This window comes from Muscardinus avellanarius (genome assembly GCF_963383645.1).
Source record: "Muscardinus avellanarius genome assembly, chromosome: 11".
Classification (NCBI taxonomy): Eukaryota; Metazoa; Chordata; class Mammalia; order Rodentia; family Gliridae; genus Muscardinus; species Muscardinus avellanarius.
The window spans coordinates 51,943,400-51,967,405 of record NC_137797.1 but is presented as its reverse complement, the minus strand read 5'-3'; the positions used below and the strand labels follow the sequence as shown (position 1 = coordinate 51,967,405).

Genomic DNA, 24,006 nt, shown 5'->3' with positions numbered 1-24,006 from the left:
GCACCTGTCTCCAAAGCCTTCCTTCCAAATGTAATTATATATTAGTTCAATACTCAGTATTCATGTAGCCCTAAATACAACCACTTTCTTTTCTTGTACAACATTTTGTTTTCCCTAAAGCTAGTGACTGCGTGATTTTTAAATGTTTTCTTTTTTTCTTTTCTTTTTTTTTTGGTGGTACTGGGGTTCCTGGAAGCCCTTCTACCTCCGGGCTACACTCCCAGACCTATTTTTACATTTTTATTTGGAAACAGGGTCTCCTAAGCCAGCGCGCGCGGCTGGCTTCGAACCTGCGCGATCCTCCTGTCTCTGCCTCCCAAGCGCGGGGATTACAAGCGTGCGCCACCACGCCCGGCGTTTTAAATGTTTTCTGTTACTTCTCATTAACTCCCAAAGGCCAGGTCTAATATTTAAATTTCTTGAAGCTTTGGAGACAGCTGGAATTTTGTCAGTTCCATTCTTCTGAAGCACCACCTCCGGAAGACTTTTTAACTGAATCTAATCTGGATGAGTTGCCATCTATGCCTGTCCTTAGCTATCACCCTGGACTCTATTTCAGCATAATCTCTTCTATGTTTGATATTTATTGTTCACTGTATTTTATAATTTCCTTCTTCTTGGTTTATTTCCAGAACCTTCCTGAGAAACGGTGCATGCGACCTGTTTGTTGTTTTTTTGTACTGAGGAGGGACCCCAGGGGCTTTTCTACCTCTGGGCTATACTCCCAGACTTATAATATACTTTATTTGAAAACAGGGCTTCACTAAGTTGATGAGAGCCTCACTAAGTAGCTGAGGCTGGCTTCGAACTTGTGCGATCCTCCTGTCTCAGGCTCCGGAGCGCGGGGATTACAAGTGTACACCACCACGTCCGCCTGCATGCGACTTTTTTGAGATTCAGCACGTCTGAAGCTTCTCCGCACACACTTGGTAACTGGCTGGGTACTGAAAACCAAATCGGAAGTCATTTTCCTTCAGAATGTTGAGTGGTGCCTTATTTGCTACCCAATTCCAACGCTGCCACTGCGCAGTGTGAAGCCACTCTGATTCCAGAGCCTCTATAACCCTGAAGCGCGAGGCACCTTCTCTGGGGCCCCATGTTCTGGAAATCCACCATGATAGTCCTTGACGTGGGTCTGTGTCCGTCTTTCGGCTAGGTGCCTGGTAGAATGGTTCAGCGTGGAGACTCCTACCCTTAGGTTCTGGAGAAGAACTTGCCGACTTGCTGAAGCCACTTACCAAACCACTTTCCTCTTTCTACCCGGAACTCCCGGCCCGCCCCCTCCGGTTGCCATGGCAGCGGCCCGGCGCGTGCGCAGTGTGCGCGGCGTGCGCGCGAGCCCGTCACGCATGCGCACCGCGCCGCCGCCGCCGCCCCTCCCTCCGCTGCGCTCTCCGCCGGCGCGGGCTGCATGGCCTACCCCGACGCCGCCCGCCCGCAGGAGCCGGCCGGTCCTCAGCGCCGCGAGCCCCGGTGACTCGCCCCCGCCCCGCCCCAAACCCTCCGCCTGGGCCCGCGCGGGAGGAGCGGGGCCTGTTGGGCAGCGGCGACCCCGCCGGCCCCAGTCTCTTTTCCTGGCGGCGGCGGCGGCGGCTTCTTCCGTGGGACAATATGTTCAAGAGAATGGCCGAATTTGGGCCTGACTCCGGCGGGAGAGTGAAGGTCAGTGCCCCGCGCCGGGGGTCCGCCTGGCGCCCTTTCGCGCCTTTTCTCCGCGGGCTCGAACCGGGGTCCTAAGGCGGAGCGCGAGTCAGAGCCGCTGAGCGCGTACTCGGTGTTGATTGGGCCCCGCCGCCCTCGTCGCCGCCCCCTCACTTCCGCCAGAACGGACCCGCCCCGGGCGGAGGCCGAGGCCCCCGGCGGAGCCCGCAGTGACGCCGGAGTTGGTGCGCGTTGTGCCGCTGGAAGACGCTCCTACTGTGTACAAATAGGAGAACTGAGGCGTGGATTTGCCCGAGTTCTGGCGATCACAAAGCCCCCAGGCTGTGGCCAAGATAATACTCAAGACTTTTGAAGAACGTAATACTGTGCCTGGCATGTAGAGAACAGTTAGTAAACGTCCGCTTGTGTATTTATTTATGGCACTAGGGATTTTACCTCCGAGCTTCATCTACAGCCCTATTTTATTTTTATTTTGAAACAAGGTCTTGCTAGGTTGATGAAGGTCGCACATTTGCTGAGGCTGCCCTCCAACCCATGATCAGCCTCCCACGGACGGGATGACAGGCTTGCGCCACTACGACCAGCCTCATTTATAATTTTTTTTTTTTTTTTTTGCGGGTCTGGGGATGAAACCCAGGGACATTCGACCTTCGAGCTCCACCCCCCTGCCCTATTTTTTTATTCTTTATTTTGAAACAGGATCTCACCAAGTTGCGGAAGGACTCACTAGCTGAGGCTGTCCGTGAGCTGGGACTCTAGGGTCTCAGCCTCCCAAAGGCTGGGATTACAAGCATGGGCCACCACGCCTGGCTCCGTTTATAATTTTTAAATGTAGGTTATTTGTATATATATATGGATGTCTGTCTGTATATATGTACACACATGTATAAAAATTTAAAGCCAGGTGTGGTGGTGCATGCTTGTAATCCCAGTACTTTGGAAGCTGAGACAGGAGGATCCCTCAGGTTCAAAGCCAGCCTCAGCAACTTAGACCCTATTTCCAAATAAAATATAAAATAGATCTGAAAGTGTAGCCCGGAGGTAGAAGGCCCCTGGGTTCCATCCCCAGTTACACATACACACACACACACACACACACACACACACACACACACAGTCATAATTAAACCCAGTGGCATTCTACCTTCAAGCTACAACCCCCAACCCTTTTTATTTTTTGTATTAAAACAGAGTCTAAGTTGCTGAGGCTGACCTCAAACCTGTGATTCCCTGTTTCCATTCCCAAGCATTGGGATTACAGCTATGTGTCACCATGCCCAGCAAATGTATGTATTTTGCCCAAGTTTTGGACAGGTATTTTTACTAATAGGAAACTACTACAAAACAAGGGACTAAAACATTAATTATATTTATGTGTAGTACTGAGTATTGAACCCAGAGGCATTCTACCTCTAAGCTACACCCCCAACCCTATTTTATTTTTCATTTCGAAACGGTCTAGATAAATTGCTTAGGAGGAACCTTTGATCCTCGTGTTTCATTCTCTCAAATACTGGGATTACAGGTGTGTACCACCACATGTAGCACAATTTATTTATTTATTTTTTTGGCCGTACTGAGGTATGGAACCCAGGGGCATTCTACCTCCAAACTATGCCCCCAGTCCTATTTTTATTCTTTATATTGAAACAGGGTCTCACTGAGTTGCAAAGGGCCTAAGTAGCTGAGGCTGTCCAAACCTTGATTCTCCTGTCTCAGCCTCCTGAATGCTGCTGGGATTAAGAGTGTGTGCCACTACGCCCAGCTCAATTACGTTGTTTTTGTTTTTTGTTTTTTTTTTTTAGTGGTACTGGGGTTCCTGGAAGCCCTTCTATGCCTTCCGGGCTACACTCCCAGACCTATTTTATACTTTTTATTTTATTTGGAAACAGGGTCTCCTAAGCCAGCACGGCTGGCTTCGAACCTGCGTGATCCTCCTGGCTTCGAACCTGCGTGATCCTCCTGTCTCCGCCTCCCAAGCGTGGGGATTACAAGCGTGCGCGACCATTCCCAGCTTAATTATGTTTTTAAAAGCCTCTCTTTAAGCATTTTGAAGTTGTATGTTTAAATTTCTAGTTATGGTTATTTTTCTAATACAGAATAAAGTAAACACATAAGTAATAAAATGAAAGCTGTTCACTCTTCTTAATACCTAAAATCCTCTCTCAAACTGCCTTTCATTTTTGTACTAAACTTTGGTAAGCATGCCATAGGCTAATTAGCAAGGTCATTACCATCAAGCGATGCCATTCAAGTTGGAAATTTATTCATATTCCTAGCTTTAAGTTACAAAGTAAAGGACCTTTTGCCTTTCTTTAACAAAATTTCCAAGTGCTTTATGTGATTTATGTAAAAGCATTTTCAAAGAAGGAATGTTGTAATTTGGTATTCAGTTATTTGTGTTAACATGAAATGAGACTGAAATTGATTTGAGAAAGGCCTTTTATTTTTTTGTACTGGGAATGGAGCTCAGGGGTATTCCTACCTCCAAGCCATACCCCCAGCCCTATTTTTTATTCTTTATTTTGAAACAGGGTCTCACTGAGTTGCAAATGGCCTCGCTAAGCAGCTAAGGCTGTCTGCGAACCGCAATCCTCCTGTCTCAGCCTCCTGAATGCTGGGATTACAAACGTGTGCCACCACACCTGGCTAAAGGCCATGTTTTAATTAAATTCTAGAGTATTAGCCTACCATTCCTTAAAACAAGCTTTGAGAACTCTCATTCTATAATGGTACAGTATTTGCTGATTTTTAAATTATTTTTCTTTTAGGGGGTTACTATCGTTAAACCAATAGTTTATGGTAATGTTGCTCGATATTTTGGGAAGAAAAGAGAAGAAGATGGGCATACACATCAGTGGACAGTATATGTAAAACCGTATAGAAATGAGGTAGGCATTTGTTTTTCCTGAAATTGTTTTTGAAGCTACAATTTGTTTTGCTTGAAGATAAATTATAAAATATTTTAAAAGTAACTTTCTGATTAGAAAATTGACCCATTATAGAAGTGTTGCTAAAAAAAATTTTTGAGCCAGGTGTAGTAGCGCATGCCTGTAATCCTAGTACTTGGTAGGCTGAGACAGGAGGATTGCAAGTTTGAGGACAGCCTCAGCAAGTAGTGAACTCTCATCAACCTAGTGAGACCCTGTTTAAAATATGAAATAAAATTGGGCTGAGGGTGTAGCTCAGCAGTAGAATGCCTCTGGGTTCAATCTTCAATACTGCAAAGAAAAAAAATTTTTTAAAGTGAGAACTGTCATCTTCATGTAATTAGTAGAAATCAACTTTCTAAAACATTTATATATTTATTTTGGTGTGTAATACTGGGCATTGAACTTGGGGGCATTCTGCATTCCCGGCCCTATTTTTTTATTTTTGAAACAGGGTTGTTTTTTTTTCCTTCGGGCCTGGGAATGGAACCCAGGGACATGTGACCTCCAAGCTACACCCCCCTCCCCTATTTTTTATTCTTTTTTTGTTTTTTGTTTTTTTGGGGTTTTTTTGGTGGTGCTGGGGTTCCTGGAAGCCCTTCTACCTCCGGGCTACACTCCCAGAATTATTTTATATTTTTTTATTTTTGGAAACAGGGTCTCTTAAGCCAGCGCGGCTTCAAACCTGCGCGATCCTCCTGTCTCTGCCTCCCAAGCACGGGGATTACAAGCATGCGCCACCACGCCCGGCTTTTTTATTCTTTATTTTGAAACAGGGTCTCACTAAGTAGCTGAAGCTGTCTGTGAACTGCAGTCCTCCCATCTCAGCCTCCCAAATGCTGGGATTACAAGCATGTGCCACCACACCTGGCTGAAACAGGGTTTCTTTAGGTTGCTGACAGTCTCACTATTTGCTGAGGCTGTCCTCAAACCTGTGGTCCTCCTATCTCAGCCTCCCAAGTACTAGGATTACAGGTGTGTAACACCATGTTCAGCTCGAAAAAGTTTTTTAACTAAAATTAAGATAACAAGAATTATCCTGCTGGAGACACAGTATAAGTATACCTTCAAACATCCTATCTTAAGTTAACAAAGTATGCAATTATGTGTTACAGGAATAGCAGCTAATACTTAAAGTAATAATGTGGTAATATGGACATCACAGAATGTAGAAGACAGATCTGCTGTGTAATCCACTTACTGGTCATTTTGTTTTGCTGCCAGATTTCCAATTCCTGGAGAACAGCCAGTAGACAGGGTATTCAGCAGATGTCCATTGAATGAGTAACTTCCTCAGCTTGGAGAGGAATGTCACATTATTTGTAATAGCCAGAAATATAGAAACAACCCAAATGTCTGTTAGCTGATAAATGGAGAGATAAAATGTTGCATATTCATTCCATGGAATGTTACTAGGCAATAAAAAGAAGCAAAGTACTGATAAATGCTATGCATAATGATGGAAATTGGAAGCATTACGCTAAGTGAAAGAAGACAGACATAATATGTCTGTCACATACTGTAATACCATTTATATGAATGTCCAGAATAGGTAAATTCATAGACACAGAAAACAGATTAGTGGTTGCCAGTGGAGGGGTAAGAGGAAAGTCAGGGGTGAGTGATTTTGGGTATGGGATTGCTTTTTGTGTAATAAGAAATATTCTAAAATTGATTGTGGTGATAGTTGTATAACTATGAATATTACTGAAAACCATTTAACTGGACCCCTCACATAGGTAAACTGTATAGTAAGTGAATCATATCTCATTAAAACTGCTATAAGAAATCCCAACCCTTCAATGGCTATCAATTGCCTCATGATAGATTGAATTTTTTTCTTTCTTTTTTTTTTTTAGAAAAATTAGGGTGATGTGTGCATGTATGTCTCCACCATCTTTTATCCCACTAAGATGTATAACTATAATACACCAATAAAAAAATTTTTTAAAAAAGAAAAATTACCATGATCTTTTCTTTGCAGGCTTATGCCTGTCTGTTGCTCATCACTACCTCATTCCCCATATTCTACCAATACTAAACTACTCGCTAGTTACGGTCAAAGGAGCACTCTAAAATGTCTTCACTCATTTCTTCTTACTCTATTCCTGTTGGTTCTTTATGTCCTTCAAGTGTCATTTTCTTTCAACTACTTTTTTGACTTCCAAAAACTAAATTAGGCACCCCTCCTATGTATTCATAACTAATCCCCTCATAACACATTATATTGAGTGCTGATTTTATCTTATATTCCCTGCTCCACAGTGAGTGCCTAGTGACTGAGGACAATTATATTTACCATTGTATGATTAGCATCTGATATAGTGGTAGTCACTCAAATATTTGTAGAAGAAACGAATGAAGTGTTCTCCAAAGAGTGTTTAAAGATTCTTGTGAAAATCTGCCTCAGGAAAAATCATTACACTCTAACAAGTGACAAAAGCAAGGTATTAAGATACTATTAAGCTGAGTGTGGTGGCTCATGCTTGGAATCCTAGCATTCGGTAGGCTGAGACAAGAGGATTGCAGTTCACAGCCAGCCTCAGCTACTTAGGCCCTCTGCAACTCAGTAAGACCCTGTTTCAAAATAAAGAATAAAAAAGAGGATGCCAGGCGTGGTGGCGCATGCTTGAAATCCCCGCGCTTGGGAGGCTGAGACAGGAGGATCGCGCAGGTTCGAAGCCAGCCTCAGCTACTTAGTGAGGCTCTCAGCAACTCAGTGAGATCCTGTTTCCAAATAAAATATTAAAAAAACAGGTCTGGGAGTATAGCCCGGAGGTAGAAAGCCTCTGGGTTCCACCCCAGTACCACACACACACACAAAAAAAGAATAAAAAATAGGGCTGGGGGTGTAGCTCACAGGTAGAATGCCCCTGGGTTCCATACTCAGTACCACCAGAAAAAAAGATATAATTGCATTATAATACCAATGTCATTTTTTATTTATTAGTATGTTTGTTTGTTTTGTGGTGCTAGAGATTGAACCCAGGGGGCATTCTACCTCTAAGCTACACCCTCAGCCCTATTTTTATTTTATTTTATTATTTATTTAGCGGGTCTGGGGATGGAACCCAGGGGCATTCGACCTCTGAGCTACACCCCCTGCCCTGCTTTTTATTCTTTATTTTGAAACAGGGTCTCTCACTAAGTTGCAGAGGGCCTCACTAAGTAGCTGAAGCTGTCCATAAATCTCAATCCTCCAGTCTCAGCCTCCCAAATGCTGGGATTACAAGCATGCGCCACCACGCCCCACTCCTATTTTATTTTTTATTTGGAAACAGGGTCTCACTAAGTTGCTGAGACTGTCTTTGAAACTGCAATCCTCCTGTCTAAACCTCCCAAGTACTGGGATTACAAGTGTGTACCACCACACTGGGCTTTTATACAAATTTTTTTTGTGTGTGTGGTCTTGGGGATAGAACCCAGATACCTTTACCTCTGTGCTACGCCCTTGACCTAGTTTATATTTTTATTTTGAAACAGGGTCTCACTAAATTGCTGAGAGCCTTACTCGGTAGCTGAGGCTAGCTTTGAACTTGTGCAATCCTCCTGTCTCATCTTCCCAAGTGATGGGATTACAACTTTTTTTTTTAATTATTATTTATTTTGAGACAGGGTCTCACTAAGTTACAGAGTGCCTCACTAAGTAGCTGAGGCTGTCCACGAACTGCGATCCTCCATTCTCAGCTTCCCAAATTCTGGGATTACAAGCGTGTGCCACCATTGCCCAGTTTATACAAATTCTTAAAAGTGAAACTGGTGCCTAGCGTGGTGGCGCATGCTTGTAATCCCAGTACTTGGGAGGCTGAGACAAGAGGATTGCGGGTTCAAACTTTGCTTTTTTTTTTTTTTTTTTTTTTTGTGGTACTGGGGGTGGAACCCAGAGGCTTTCTACCTCTGGGCTATACTCCCAGACCTATTTTATATTTTATTTGGAAACAGGGTCTTACTAATTTGTTGAGAGCCTCACTCAGTAGTTGAGGCTGGCTTCGAACTTCTCCTGTCTCAGCCTTTCAAATGCGGGGATTACAAGTATGCGCCACCACGGCCAGCTTAGTTAAGCCTTGTTTAATAATAAAATAGGGCTGAGGGTTTATCTCAGAGTAGAATGCCCCTGAGTTCAATCCTCAGTGACATCCCCCCCTAAAAAAAAAATTGCATGTGTAGTCCAGCATGAAGCACATGCCTGTAATTCCTGTACTTGTGAGATTGAGACAGGATTATTACAGGTTTGAAGCTACTCTCAGCCATTTATTTATTTTTTTTTTATTTTGCAGTACTGGGAATGGAACCCATGAGCATTCTGCCTCCAAGCTACACCCTCAGCCCTATGTTTTATTATTTTGAAACAGGGTCTCACTGAGTTGCAAAGGGCTTAAGTAGCTGAGAACCTGGATCCTCCCATCTCAGCTTCCCAAATACTGGGATTACAAGTGTGCACCACCATGCCCGGCTCTACTCTCAGCCATTTAGCAGGAGAATCAGCAACTTAGATCCTGTTTCAAACTAAAAAAATAAAACAGGGCTGGTGTAGCTTAGAGGTAGAATACTCCTGTGTTCAGTCCACAGGACCAAACACACACACGCACACACACACACACACATACACACACACCCTGAAAACAAGTAAAACAATAGTAGATATTACTGTATTGAGTATGACTTATTCTAGTTTGCATTTTGAAAACAAATTTTTTTTGGCAGTTTTTGGTGGCTGAACTCGGGCTTTGCACATGTGTGCTCTACCAGAGTTATATCCCCAGCCTTTTTTGAGATAGGGTTTCACTAATTTGCCCAGGCTGGACTTGAATTTTCGATTCTCTCATCTCAGCCTCCAAAGTTGCTAGAATTACAGGCATGTGCCAGTGTACCACCTGGCTTTGAATTATATTAAAAAACCCCTCTACCAGCTAAAGCTCTTCTGTGTACTAGAACTAGTAAGTGTGCTTCTGTGCTTTAAATTAAAGCACAATTTTATTTATGTATTTATTTTTTATGGTTCTAGGGATTGAACCCAGAAGCATTCTACCTCTGAGCTACACTCCAGCCTTATTTAATTTTTAGTTGTTTGTTTGGTGCTGGGGATTGAACTCAGAGGCATTCTACCCTATTCTAAAATAGGACTACAACCCCAGCCCTGGTTTTTTTTTTTTTTTTTTTTTTTGGTGGTACTGGGGTTCCTGGAAGCCCTTCTACCTCCAGGCTACACTCCCAGACCTATTTTTACATTTTTATTTGGAAACAGGGTCTCCTAAGCCAGCGCGCGCGGCTGGCTTCGAACCTGCGCGATCCTCCTGTCTCTGCCTCCCAAGTGCGGTGATTACAAGCGTGCGCCACCACGCCCGGCAAGCCCTGTTTTATTTATATTTTGAAACAAGGTCTTGTCACTGCTTACTGAAGCTGTCCTAAACCTACAATCCTCTTGTCTCAGCCGCCCAAATATTGGAATTACAGGCATGCACGCCATGCCTGGCTTAAAGCATATCCAGCAGTTTTAGGTTGCTTTAGTTTTTTAGGGTGTGTGTTTGTGGTGCTGGGAATTGAACCCAGGGGCAGTCTACCTTTGAGACACACTCCCACCCCTATTTTATTCTTTATTTTGAAACAGGGTCTCATAAGTTACAGGGGCCTCACTAAATTGCTGAGGCTGGTTGTGAACTTGCATTCCTCCTGTCTCAGCTTCCCAAGTATTGGCATTACAAGCATATACCACCACACCCAGCTTATTTTATATTTCATTTGGAAATAGGGTCTTGCTAGGTTGTTGAGAGTCTCCCTAAATTGCTGAGGCTGTCCTCCAACCTGCAGTCTCTCTGTCTTAGTCTCCCAAGTACTGAGATTACAGGCATGTGACACCATGCACGGCTTCTTTAGTTTTATATAATTTTGTTCCCTAAAGTCAACTACAGATTTGCTTTGTTTATATAATTATTTCTACAAAAATACCAGAAATGTGTTATTTTTATAGTACTGAGGATTGAATCCAGGGCTTTTCTACTTCTGAGATACACCCTCAGCCCTATTTTTTATTCTTTATTTTGAAACAGGGTCTGACTAAGTTACAAAGGGCCTTACCAAGTAGCTGAGGCTGGCTGTGAACCTGCAATCCTTCTTTCTCAGCCTCCCAATTACTGGGATTATAAGCATGCACTATTACACCCAGTTCAAATACTTCTTTTTTTTTTTTTAAACAACAACAACAATAACAACAGGTATAACTGATTTTTAAATTGGATTGTATAAAATTTGGGGGAAAGTATGCTTTATAAAACTTGGTACATATGCTGAGTATATTCCCATTTTAGTTTTTGTATGTAGATGGTAGAACTAATTAATTTCTTTTTTTTTAGGATATGTCAGCATATGTGAAGAAAATCCAGTTTAAATTACATGAAAGCTATGGCAATCCTTTGAGAGGTACAGTAGTCTTTTAATTCATAATATGCAAAATTAAAAAGAGCCAGGAAATTCAATCAGTAATTTACAATTATTTTTTATTTTTTCTCCCTCATTTCAGTTGTTACTAAGCCTCCATATGAAATTACTGAAACAGGATGGGGTGAATTTGAAATAATCATCAAAATATTTTTCATTGACCCTAATGAAAGACCTGTGAGTAAAGTTATTCTTTGTAAATATAAACTAAATTTTTTTGTAATTTTGAAAATACCTAGTAAACAGCTAGTATTCATTCAAATGTGTGCATGGTGTATTTGAAGTGCCTTTCAAAAAGTCCCCCCCCCTTCAAATATGGAAAGAAGAGATATCATATGAACATCTATTAGAAAGAAACCATGATCTGGGCGTGGTGGCACAGGCTTGTTATCCCAGCATTTGGGACACTGAGACCAGAGGATCATGGTTTGCGGACAGCCTCAGCTTCTTAGTGAGGCCCTTTGCAACTCAGTGAGACCCGGTTTAAAAATAAAAAATAAAAAATAGGGCTGGAGGTGTATATCAGAGGTAGAATGCCCCTGGGTTCCATCTCCAGTACAGAAAGAAAGAAAGAAAGAAGGAAAGAAAGAAAGAAAGAAAGAAAGAAAGAAAGAAAGAAAGAGGCAGGCAAAATAAAGAATAAAAAATAGGGCTGGAGGTGTATATCAGAGGTAGAATGCCCCTGGGTTCCATCTCCAGTAAAGAAAAAGAAAGAAAGAAAGAAAGAAAGAAAGAAAGAAAGAAAGAAAGAAAGAGGCAGGCAAAATAAAGAATAAAAAATAGGGCTGGAGGTGTATATCAGAGGTAGAATGCCCCTGGGTTCCATCTCCAGTACCACAAGAAAGAAGAAAGAAAGGGGGGGGGGGAGGGAGGAAGGAGGGAAGGAAGGGAGGAAGGAAGGAAGGAAGAAAGGAAGCCATGAACATTAGATAATTGCTGCAGGAAAAAAAAAAACTTTGTTTGTTTTGTGGTACTGGGGATAAAACCCAGGGACATTCTACCTCCGAGCTACACCCCCAGCCCTATTTTTTATTCTTTATTTTCTAAGAAGCTGAGGCGGTCCTCAAACCGCATCTTCCTGTCTCAGCCTCCCAAATCCTGGGATTACAAGCATGCACCACCACACCCAGCTAAAATAGAAAACATTTAAAGCTCATTAGTACCATTAGTTGTTAGTGATGCTGAGTCCATTTGCTCTCTGAACTCTTAAAAACAATATTTTTAAGCTGACATCAGTATTAACAGCTTTATTTTTTTTATCATGCTCATACATTCTTATTAATATTAGTGACTTCTTTTTCATTGTTGTATTACTTATGTTGCTTGATAAGAATTTCTCCAAGCAAGGCTCAGAAATCAAGTCATGTGCTCAGAAACTTTCTAGTTTTTTTTTTTTTTTTTTTACTAAAATGACTATTTTTGTACCTTTCTATAAATCACAACTCATGGCTTTCATTCCACATATGTGTGGCTGGGATTTAATATTTATCACCATTAATTTTTCCTTAAAAATTTATTTTAGCACCAAACATACTTTTTATGGTGTTGGGGGTGACTGAGGATTGAACCCAAGGGCACTTTATCTCAGAACTACACCCTAACCCTGTTTTATTTTTTATTTTGAGACAGAGTCTTGCTAAGTTGCTGAGATTAGCTTCAAACCTGAAATTTTCCTGTCTCAGCCTCCCAAGTCCTGGGATGAGAGATGTGTGCCACCACCATCCCCAGCTTAGTTGACTCTTTTTTTTTTTTTTTTTTTTTTGCCAGTAACTGGGGATGAAACCCAGGGGTATTCTACCTCCAAGCAACACTCCCAGCCCTGTTTTTTATTTTTTGTTTTGAAACAGGGTCTCACTGAATTGCAAAGGGCCTGGCTAAGTGGCTGAGGCTGGCTTCAACCTGCACAATCCTCCTGTCTCCGCCTCCCAAATGCTCGGATTACAAGCATGTGCCACCACGCCCGGCTTTTGGTGGCTCTTTTTAGCTGCTATTTCTTGGCTTAACTCAAGTCTGCTCCATTTTCACAAGGGCTTTAGAGGTAAAATGCCCTGGGTTCAGTCCCCAGTACCACAAAAAACGGGAGAGGTTATTACCCTCTCTTATCTCTGATAATGATACTCACCTCTCATAATGACATCATTTTCATGGAATTAGAACCTATCCTGATGATGATGTGTGTGTGGCACTGGGGATTGAATCAAGAGGCATTCTACCTCTGAGCTAAACCTCCAGTCTGATTTTATTTCTTATTTGGAAACAGGGTGTCACAAAGTTGCAGAGGGCCTCAGTAAGTTGTTGAGGCTGGCTTTGAACCTGTGATCCTCCTGTCTCGGCCTCCCAAGTACTGTGATTACAAGTGTGAGCCACCATGCCTAACTATCCTACTATCCTAATGATTTTTTTTTCTTAGTGCTGGGAATTGAACCCAGAGGCATTCTACCTCCAAGTTACATACCCAGCCCTAATTTTTATTTTTTATTTTAAAACAGGGTCTCACTAAGTTACGAAGGGCCTTACTAAGTAGCCGAGGCTGTCTGCAAACCTGCAATCCTGTCTCAGGCTCTCAAATGCTGAGATTACAAGCATGCGCCACCACGCCAAGCTTCTAATAATTATTTTTTTTTAATTGGTGGTACTAGGGATAGAACCCTTCTACCTCTGGGCTACACTCCCCGACCTATTTTATATTTTATTTGGAAACAGGGTCTCTTACGCCAGTAAGGCTGGCTTCAAACCTGTGCAGTCCTCCTGTCTCCGCCTCCCAAGCACGGGGATTACAAGCTCTTGCCACCACGCCCAGCCTAATAATTTTTATTAAAGATCTTGTGTGTGTGTGTGTGTGTGTGTGTGTGTGTGTGTGTGTGTGTGTGTGTGTGGTACTGGGGGTGGAACCCAGGGGCTTTCTACCTTCGAGCTATACTCCCAGATCTATTTTATATTTTATTTGGAAACAGGGTCTCACTAAGTTACTGAGAGCCTCACTAAGTAGCTGAGGCTGGCTTCGAACCTGCATGTTCCTCCTGTCTCAGCCTCCCAAGTGCATTACCACACCCAGCTTTTATTAAGGATCTTAACTGTGTTACCCGGTCTGGCCTTGAACTCATGATTCTCCTGCCTCAACATTCCAAGTTGTTACTACCAACTCATGCCACCATTCCCTGGCCATCTTAATTACATTTTCAAAGACCCAAATAAGGTAATATCCACAAGTACTAAGGAGTTAGGACTTCACCTTATCTTTTTGGAGGACACAGTTCATCTCATAATATCTTCTTTTCTCATTTTCCCACCCCTTTTCAAAGAAAACCACTTTTTACTTTTTTTTTTTTTTTTTCTTGTCATCCTAGGGATTGAATCCAGAATCTCACACATGCTAGATAAGTGTTCTACCACTGATCCACATCCCCAGGCTTTTGTTTTATTTCAAGACAGGGTCTTGCTAAGTTGCCCAGGCTGGCCTTGAACTTTTTTTTTTTTTTTTTTTTTTTTTTGCGGTACTGGGGATGGAACCCAGGGGTATTCTACCTCCAATTCCAAACTACACCCTTAGCCCTATTTTTTATTCTTTATTTTTTATTTTGAAAAGGGGTCTCACTAAGTTGCAAAGGACCTCACTAAGTAGCTGAGGTTGTCTTGAACCCTGATTCTCCTGCCTCAGCCTCCCACAAGCATGCACTACCACACCTGGCTCTGGCCTTGACCTTTCTAATCTTTCTACCTCAGCCTTCCAGGGAGCTGGGATTACAGGCATGTGCCACCACAGGAAAACCACTCTAACAGTTATTGTTTTCGATTCCTCTAAAAATTACCCCATGCATCTTATATATTTAAACCTCTAACTTTGGATTTCCCAACTTTAGTAACTGTCCACGCCTAATGATGCCAGATGATCCTTTTCATTTTCCTCTCTAGGTTTCTTTGCTAGAGGCATTTTTTTAGAAATGATGCTTGAGCTGGGCATGGTGGCTCACGCTTGTAATCCCAGAATTTGGGAGGCTGAGACTGGAGGATCGCGGTTTATTGACAGCCTCAGCTTCTTAGCGAGGCCCTCTGCAACTCAGTGAGACCCGGTTTCAAAATAAAGAATAAAAAAAAAAAAAATAGGGCAGCGGGTGTAGCTCAGAGGTCAAATGCCTCTGGGTTCCATCCCCAGACCCACAAATAAAAAGAAAAAAAAAAAGAAATGATGCTTGAGAAATAAACTTTCAGAGCACTGTCTGTATGAAAATGTCTTTATTTCTTCTTCATACTTGATTGTTCAGGTGAAAAATTCTAAGTATCAAAAGGGGATATGCTAGCTAGGTGTGGTGACGCTCACTTGTAATCCCAGCATTTGGGAAGCTGAGACAGGAGGATCACGGTTTGTGGACAGCCTCAGCTACTATTTAGTGAGGCCCTTTGCAAGTCAGTAAGACCCTGTTTCAAAATTTGAAAAAAAAAAAAAATAGGGCTGGGGTGTGTAGCCCGGAGGTAGAATACCCCTGAGTTCCATCCCCAGTACTGCAAAAAAAAAAAAAAGTGGGACGGGGGATATGGTTTCTTGTCTATGAGAGGAGAGAAAAGGAGGGTCAACAAACGTAGCTACACACAGTTTTTGTGATTTGATACCCACCCAGTTGCTCTTGGATCCTCTCAGGGATTCCTAGGAGCTCTGGCTCCTACATCTGATGCAGTTTTCTGACTTAAGTAGTCAGGAAGTTTTTGGTTATTCTGTGTTATGATTTTTTATTCTACTGTGCAATAGCATCTGCTTTCTGCCTATTCCAGAAATTTGTCAAATTATCTGCTTTAAACATGGCATATGATTTATATTCTTCTATTTTCAGATTGCTTGCCTGTACTATTACTTTAGTTGAATTCTCTGCATTTCATATTTCCATATTTCCCCCTCCCTGTGGCTCCCAGTGCTGGGAATTGAAACTAGAGCCTTATCCGGGCGTGGAAAACACTGTTTCAAAAAAATAAATGGGAGGAGGGATATAGCTTGGCAGTAGAATATTCCTACCCCTTAGGTTCGATCCCCAGAACCAACATAATAATGACAGCAAAAACATAATATTTATAATGATTTTATATCATTTATATTTTAGATCCACAAGGAAAGTATTTGGCTCTCACTGAACATTTTAGTGTTGGTTATACCTTTTGAAAATAGAAAGCCGGGCACGGTGGTGCATGCTTGTAATCACAGCATTCTGTAGGCTGAGATCCAAGGATACTGGTTTGTGGATAGCCCAGCTACTTAGGCCCTCTGCAACTTGGTGAGACCCTATTTTAAAATAAAGAATAAAAAATAGGGCAGGGGGGTGTAACTTGGAGGTTGAATGCCCCTGAGTTCCATCCCCAGACCCGCAAAGAAAAAGAAAATATAAAAACTTTTTTTCTGTAGTAAATTTATAAACTCAAATCTTTTTGTGTGTGGAGGGGGGTACTGGAGATGGAACCCAGGGGCATTCTACCTCCAAGCTACACCCCAGCCCTATTTTTTATTCTTTACTTTGAAACTGGGTCTCACTGAATTGCAAAGGGCCTAAGTAGCTGAAGCTGTCCGCGAACCAGGATCCTGCTGTCTCAGCCTTCCAAATGCTGGGATTACAAGTGTGTGCCACCACATCTGGCTTAAAATCTAATCTTCACAGACATCTAATTCACTTAGCAATTTTCCAGCTTAATTTCCATAGCTGTTTGGGTTACTTTTGTATATAGTTACTCAATGGAGATGCCTGAATAGAGCCTTATTTACCTTCTCTAGAATATTTGTGTTAAGTAGGTGTGGATGAATTACCTTAAAGGAAAATAAAAATACAGAGAGTTCAGGTGATTTGTCATGATAAGTTAGGCAGTTGAAACAGGTCCTCGATTTGCTGTTTGCTAACTCCAATCTCTAATTCAGTTAAAGAAATGTCTCATGATGATAAAACCATTACACCGATGTGACATCTTTCTTTACTTCTTAGGTAACCCTGTATCATTTATTAAAGCTGTTCCAATCAGATACCAATGCAATGTTGGGGAAAAAAACGGTGGTTTCGGAGTTCTATGATGAAATGGTGAGATTTTATGAATTTGTTAACGCATTTTAAATTAAAGAACTTTAAAATTATTGAGGCTTTCTTCCTTCTTTTTTCCCCTTAAGATATTTCAAGACCCAACAGCAATGATGCAACAATTATTAACAACATCTCGTCAGCTAACATTAGGAGCCTATAAGCATGAAACAGAATGTAAGTGTCATGTATTCATAATTAATCCTGAAAAATATTGTCTCCTGGAATGGAGAAAGAATTACTTGATTAATGGCTATTAAACCTATTTTTTTCTTTTAATAATATAGATATCCAGGCATGATGGCACATGCTTGTAATCCCAGCATTTGGGAGGCTGAGATAGGAGAATTGCACAGATTCAAAGCCAGCCTCAGCTACTTAGGCCCTTTGCAACTCAGTGAGACCCTGTTTCAAAATAAAGAATAAAAATAGGGCTGGGGGTGTTACTCGGAGATAGAATGACCCTGGATTCCATCCCCAGTACCGCAAAAAATAATAATAATAAGAAGAAGAAGAAGAAATTTCTTAGGAGTTAGAAAACAAGATAAGTCCTACTGTAGAATATGTAAGAAGGATGTTTTAAATTTTTCTCGGCCTACTTCCCAAAAGGTAAAAGTCTCCACATTCCCTGAAATATATTGTCTACTTTTTTTTTTTTTTTTTTTTGCGGCAATGGGGATGGAACTTAGAGACATTCTACCTCCAAGCTACACCCCCAGCCCTATTTTTTTAGTCTCCTTTTTTATTTTTTTGAAACAGGTTCTCACTGAGTTGCAAAGGGCCTCACTAAGGAGCTGAGGCTGTCCAAGAATCATGGTCCTCCGGTTTTTGCCTCCTAAATGCTGGGATTACAAACACATGCCACCACGCCTGGCTATATTGTCTACTTATTTGGGGGGGGGGCGGTCTCGAGATGGAACCCAGGGGCATTCGACCTCCGAGATACACCCCCTGCCCTATTTTTTTATTCTTTATTTTGAAACCGGGTCTCACTGAGTTGCAGAGGGCCTCACTAAGTAGCTGAGGCTGTCCGTGAACTGCGATCCTCCCGTCTCAGCCTCCCAGATGCTGGGATTACAAGCGTGCACTACCACGCCTGGCTTATTTTTTTATTCTTTATTTTGAAACAGGGTCACACTGAGTTGCATGCAAAGGGCCTCACTAAGTAGCTGAGGCTTTCCACAAACCTCAGTCCTCCTGTCTTGTAATCCCAGTACTTGGGAGGCTGAGATAGGAGGATTGCAGGTCGACAGTGTCAGCAAATACTCTCATCAGCCTACTGAGACCCTGTTTAAAAATGAGAATAAAGCCAGGCATGGGGACGCACGCTTGTAATCCCAGCACTTGGGTGGCTGAGTCCGGATGATCGCAGTTCTCGGAAAGCCTCAGCTACTTAGTAAGGCTCTTTGCAACTGAATGAGACTCTGTTTCAAAATAATGAATAAAAAATAGGGCAGGGGGTATAGCTCGGAGGTCGAATGCCCCTGGGTTCCATCCCAGACCCGCAATAAATAAATAAATAAATAAACAAACAAACAAATAAATAAAAATGAGAACAAGCATGGTGGCATATGCTTGTCATCCCAGTGCTTGGGAAGCTGAGACAGGAGGGTCACACAGGTTTGAAGCCAGCCTTAGCTACTCAGCAACTTAGAGAAACCCTGTTTCCAAATAAAGTATAAAAATAGGTCTGGGAGTATAGCCTGGAGGAAGAAAAGCCCCTGGGTTCCACCCCCAGTACCACAAAAAAATAAGTAAAATATTTTTAAAATAAGAATAAAATAAGACTAGGGATATATCTTGGAGGTAAATCCCCAGAATCCTCCAAAACAATATTCATGAAGAACCTTGCAGAGTCAGATGTGGTGGCGCACACTTGTAATCCCAGCAGTTGGGAGGCTGAGATAGGAGGATCGTGGTTCACGAACAGCCTTGGCTACTTAGTGAGACCCTTTGCAACTCAGTGAGACCCTATTTCAAAATAAAGAATAAAAAATAGGGCCGGGGGTATAGCTCAGAGGTAGAATGCCCCTGGGTTCTATCCCCAGTACCACACCAAAAAAAAGAACCTTGCAGAAAATAGTTATACTTTTGTGTACTGAGAACTAGTTTATCTCACATTTTTAACTATGCCACATTATATACAATTATTTACTGATTAATGGTATATTGGTAAATACCTAAATACCATGTGAATAATCACATTATATATCCCCTGTAAGCTGATATGTCTTCAGAATATTCTAACATTACTTCTACTGCCAGTTACTTGCACTTGGCATTCAAGACGACTATTTGCCATCTCTGTGTTAACATGTCACTGCTCAGTCATTCCTTTGACTTTATAGTACATGCAGTGCACAGTGTATACTGGGCACCATTTACATAACAGGCATTGCTCTAGGTGCTGAGGATAGGTGCTGAGGTGCAGTGTTCAGATCAGTTAAAAAGGTCTGCATCATGGAGCTCTCATTCTATTGGGCGGAAGGTAGTTACTAGTAAAGTATAACAGCACATAAACCAGAACAATAAAGTAGAGGTAGTTATTAGATGCTATGGAGAAAGAAAAGGCCAGTGTGGCTAAACAGAGAACAAAGAGAAGAGGAATGGGGCATAAAGCCAGAGAGTAATAGGGGCCAGGTCTCACAGGGACTTGAGGATAACTGTAAGAACAGTTATCCTGGCTAAGTGACTCAGTCTGGCCTCAAACCTGTGATCCTCTTGTCTCAGCTGTACTGGGATTGTATCCATGCACTATCACACTCAGCTCAATTTTATTTATTTAATTTTTTTTGGTGGTACTGGGGATGGAATCCAGGTGCCTTCTGCCTCCAGACTACACTCCCAGACCTATTTTATATTTTATTTGGAAACAGGGTCTCTTAAGCCAGCTGAGGCTGGCTTCAAACCCATGCGATGCTCCTGTCTCAGCCTCCCAAGCGCGGGGATTACAAGCATGTGCCACCATACCCAGCTTCCACTCAATATTTAAATAGTAATATTTAATTTTTTGTTTGTTTGTTTGTTTTGGTGGTGCTGGGGTTCCTGGAAGCCCTTCTACCTTCGGGCTACTCTCCCAGACCTATTTTATACTTTTTATTTTTGGAAACAGGGTCTCTTTTTTTGTGTGTGTGGTACTGGGGTTCCTGAAAGCCCTTCTACCTCCGGGCTACACTCCCAGACCTATTTTTACTTTTTTTTTTTTTAAATTTGGAAGCAGGGTCTCCTAAGCCAGCATGCGCGGCTGGCTTCGAACCTGCGCGATCCTCCTGTCTCTGCCTCCCAAGCGCAGGGATTACAAGCATGCGCCACCACGCCTGGCTGGAAACAGGGTCTCTTAAGCCAGCATGGCTGGCTTCGAACCAGCGCGATCCTCCTGTCTCCGCCTCCCAAGCTCTAGGATTACAAGTGTGTGCCACCACGCCCAGCGATAGTAATCTTTAATTTTAAAATAAAGATTGATTGCTAGGACACAGGGGCCTGCAAGTAGTGTCAGTACTTGGGAGGCTGATACAGGAGGATCGCAGGTTTGAGGCCAGCACACTGTCACTTAGAGGAACTCCGTTTCAAAATATAAAAATTAAAAGGGTTGTGGGTGTAACACCATTGTAGAATGCCCCTGGGTTCAATCCCCAGTTGCCTCCCAATACATACACATGCACAATAAAACATACCAAAGGTTTTGTTTTTTGTTTTAACACTTAACTATCTTTAATTAAACTGGAACTTGTTTGGGTAAATATTATCAAGTAATGATCTAAATTAAGCTTTCCTCCCAGTTTACCAACTATGCCAATACCACTTATGAAATCAACCTTTTATTTGATTAGAAAATAAAGATAGTATAAGACATGTAATTTACTGATTAAAACTTCTCAAAGTCATAAAGCTCTCTATATAAGCTTTAGTACATCAGGTTTAATTTTCAGAAAAATATTTTAATAAAACACATTATTTGTATCATATACACAAGTGAATTAATATTAGTTTTGCTGAAAACACAAAAATGTGGGCACTTGAATGTTATTTTTAGGTACTAGGGATTAAACCCAAGGGCATTCTATTTTACCTCCAAGCTACACCCTTTTAATTTTTTATTTTATAACAGAATCTCACTAAGTTGCCAAGGCTGGCCTCAAACCTGCAATCCTCCTGTCTCAGCCTCTCAATTACTAGGATACATTTTAAAACTTACTGAAAACCGGGTGTGGTGGAACACCCTTGTAATCCCAGCATTCTGACACCTGAGGATCATGGTTCATGGACAGCCTCAGCTTCATAGTGAGGTCCTCCGCAACTTAGTGAGACTATGTTTCAAAATAAAGAATAAAAAATAGGGCAGGGAGTGTAGCTCGGAGGTCAAATGCCCCTGGGTTCTATCCCTAGACCCACTAAATAAATAAATAAACAAACTAATTCAAGTTTTTCAGATTTCAAAGTTAGTTTTTTTTTCTACCAGACAGTTCTGTTTTTAGTTAATGGTCATTTTCTTTCTTTCTTTTTCTTCTTTATATTATTTATTTATTTATTTATTTTTGGTGGTACTAGGGGTGGAACCCAGGGGCTTTTCTACCTGTGGGGTCTACTCCCAGACCTTTTTCATACTTTATTTGGAAACAGGGTCTTACTAAGTTGCTGAGAGCCTCACTAAGTAGCTGAGGCTGGCTTAGAAACCTGCACGATCCTCCTGTGTCAGCCTCCCAAGTATTGGGATTACAAGCACCTCCACCACACACAGCTCCTATTTTATGCCTAGTGAGTGGTCATCTTAAATTTACTTGGGAAAGTACAACTATAATAGTCATCAGCAACAATTGCCTAAAATGTCCACAAGATGGAGATGTCAGATGAAAGTAGGAATTTTTCTTTATAAAACAAAGCTGTACTATCCAACTGGCATATTTATAGATGTAGTTTATTTTGCAGTAATTTTACTTTTTCTTTAGCAGTTTGTTATGTATAGAGCTGGAAGTATATGTGGGGGGTACTAGAGATTAAACCCAGGGGTACTCTACCTCTGATACATTCCAGTCTTTTTTTTTTTTTTTTTTTTTTTTTTTTTCTTTTTTTTTAGTGGTACTAGGGATGGAACCCAGGGACTTTCTACCTCCAGGCTACACTCCTGTTTTATTTTTTATTTGAAAACAGGATCTCATTAAGTTGCTGAGAGCCTCACGAAGTAGCTGAGGCTGACTTTGAACCTGCACGATCCTCTTATCTCAGCTTCCCAAGCGCGGGGATTACAAGCGTGCACCATCACGCCCAGCTCTTATTTTATTTTATTTTAAATTTGGTAACAGAGTCTCCTAAGCCAGTGCGGCTGGCTTCGAACCTGCGCAATCTTCCTGTCTCCGCCTCCCAAGCGCAGGGATTACAAGCGTGCGCCACCACGCCCGGCCAGCTCCTATTTTATTTTGAAACAGGGTCTCACTAAATTATTGCTCCCTCGCATCAAACCTGTGATTCTCCTGTCTAAGCTTCCCAAGTATTGGAATTATAGGTGTATACCACCATGCCCAACTTAGAATTTTTTTTTTAATTTTTTGGTGGTACTGGGGTTCCAGAAACCCTTCTACCTCCGGGCTACACTCCCAGACTTATTTTATATTTTTATTTGGAAACAGGGTCTCTTAAGCCAGCAAGGCTGGCTTCGAACCTGCGCGATCCTCCTCTCTCCGCCTCCCAAGCGCAGGGATTACATCCACTTGTGTTTAATGTAAATATCTTAAGTTGTTCTCACTTCATGGAAACATTGACCTAAGGAAATGTCATATTGATGACACATCTTGGATATGTGAGAAAAATAATTCAGTACAATTATTTTTCTTTAGTTGCAGAACTTGAAGTAAAAACCAGAGAAAAATTAGAAGCTGCCAAGAAAAAAACAAGCTTTGAAATTGCAGAGCTTAAGGAGAGATTAAAAGCAAGTCGTGAAACTATAAATTGTTTAAAAAATGAAATCAGGAAACTCGAAGAAGATGATCAGACAAAAGACATCTGAACAGCTCTGAAGAGAACTTGGTAGTGAGCGCAGCTGGAAGCAAGGTGGACTTGAACGGCAAATGGACGTAATGCAAATGCTGCGGTGTTCCTAGAGGAGCCATGCAGAGTCTTCACCAAGCATTTCTCAGCAGTGGAGTCAAAGCATTTGTGCTCTTCTTGTATCTTCAGTGCGAAATATATGTGTATAACAAGATTGGGTACTGTATAGGCCTTTTATCACCCCATTTTAGGGAAAATATGATGTTAAGCACAATTTTTAAAAGTTTTTATTGGAGTATATGTGTAGTTTATTTTCCTTTTGATAGGCATCAGAATTTCATTATAAAGAATAACTTAAACAAATTTTATACTTCTCTAGTAGTTAGAATTAGTAATAAGATTAGTGTGTGTATTTAAGTTCTTACAGCTCCCATTCTACCTCTTTTGTATATGTGCCCAGTAAATATTCAAAAAATATAATTTGTAGATCCTGTTTCTGCCGCCTAATGCACTTCTTTCTCTTTGAAGACTTTGTGGTGCTCCCTTAATACATTAATGTATCTCCGTAGTATTGTGACCTCATTGTCTAAGAAACAGTTTATCTCTTTTTAATTTGTGGCATTTATAAGCATTTTTGAGGTCTCACAAAAGTGTCTGTGGTCTGAAACTTCTGCACTCTGGAGCTTGAGGGTGGCATTTACAGTGGTGGCAGGCATCAGTTTTCCTGCCCCTTTTAGAGGAATGCCTACTAGGCCCCTGAAGATAAGATGCCCCACAGTACAGGTGTCTGTGCATCAGAAAAGCCCATGAGGGAAAAGGCTCATTCTAGTTGAGAAACTGATAAGAGTCATCATCTTGCTGTTCACAAAATCAAAGTCTATAAGACACGTCTGATTTTGTACATGGGTGGATATGTGGGTTCAAAATGTGTCATCGTGGCTCAATCTTGC

General features: G+C 41.7%; 1 protein-coding gene across 2 annotated transcripts; it reads left to right on the top strand.

The window, feature by feature from the left end:
• Positions 1–1,611: 1,611 nt before the first annotated feature.
• On the top strand, positions 1,612–23,075 carry YEATS4 (YEATS domain containing 4; the record flags this gene model as incomplete). 2 transcript variants are annotated; one of them, XM_080705078.1, is made up of 7 exons in its annotated part: positions 1,612–1,662; positions 4,434–4,553; positions 10,943–11,009; positions 11,110–11,204; positions 16,985–17,077; positions 17,164–17,251; positions 22,906–23,075. In XM_080705078.1, the coding sequence occupies 7 exons, from the start codon at positions 1,612–1,614 to the stop codon at positions 23,073–23,075; spliced, it is 684 nt and encodes a 227-aa protein (XP_080561204.1). The 2 variants fall into 2 exon arrangements, with proteins under 2 accessions (XP_080561204.1, XP_080561205.1); XM_080705079.1 differs by lacking the exons at positions 10,943–11,009; positions 11,110–11,204.
• Positions 23,076–24,006: the final 931 nt, after the last annotated feature.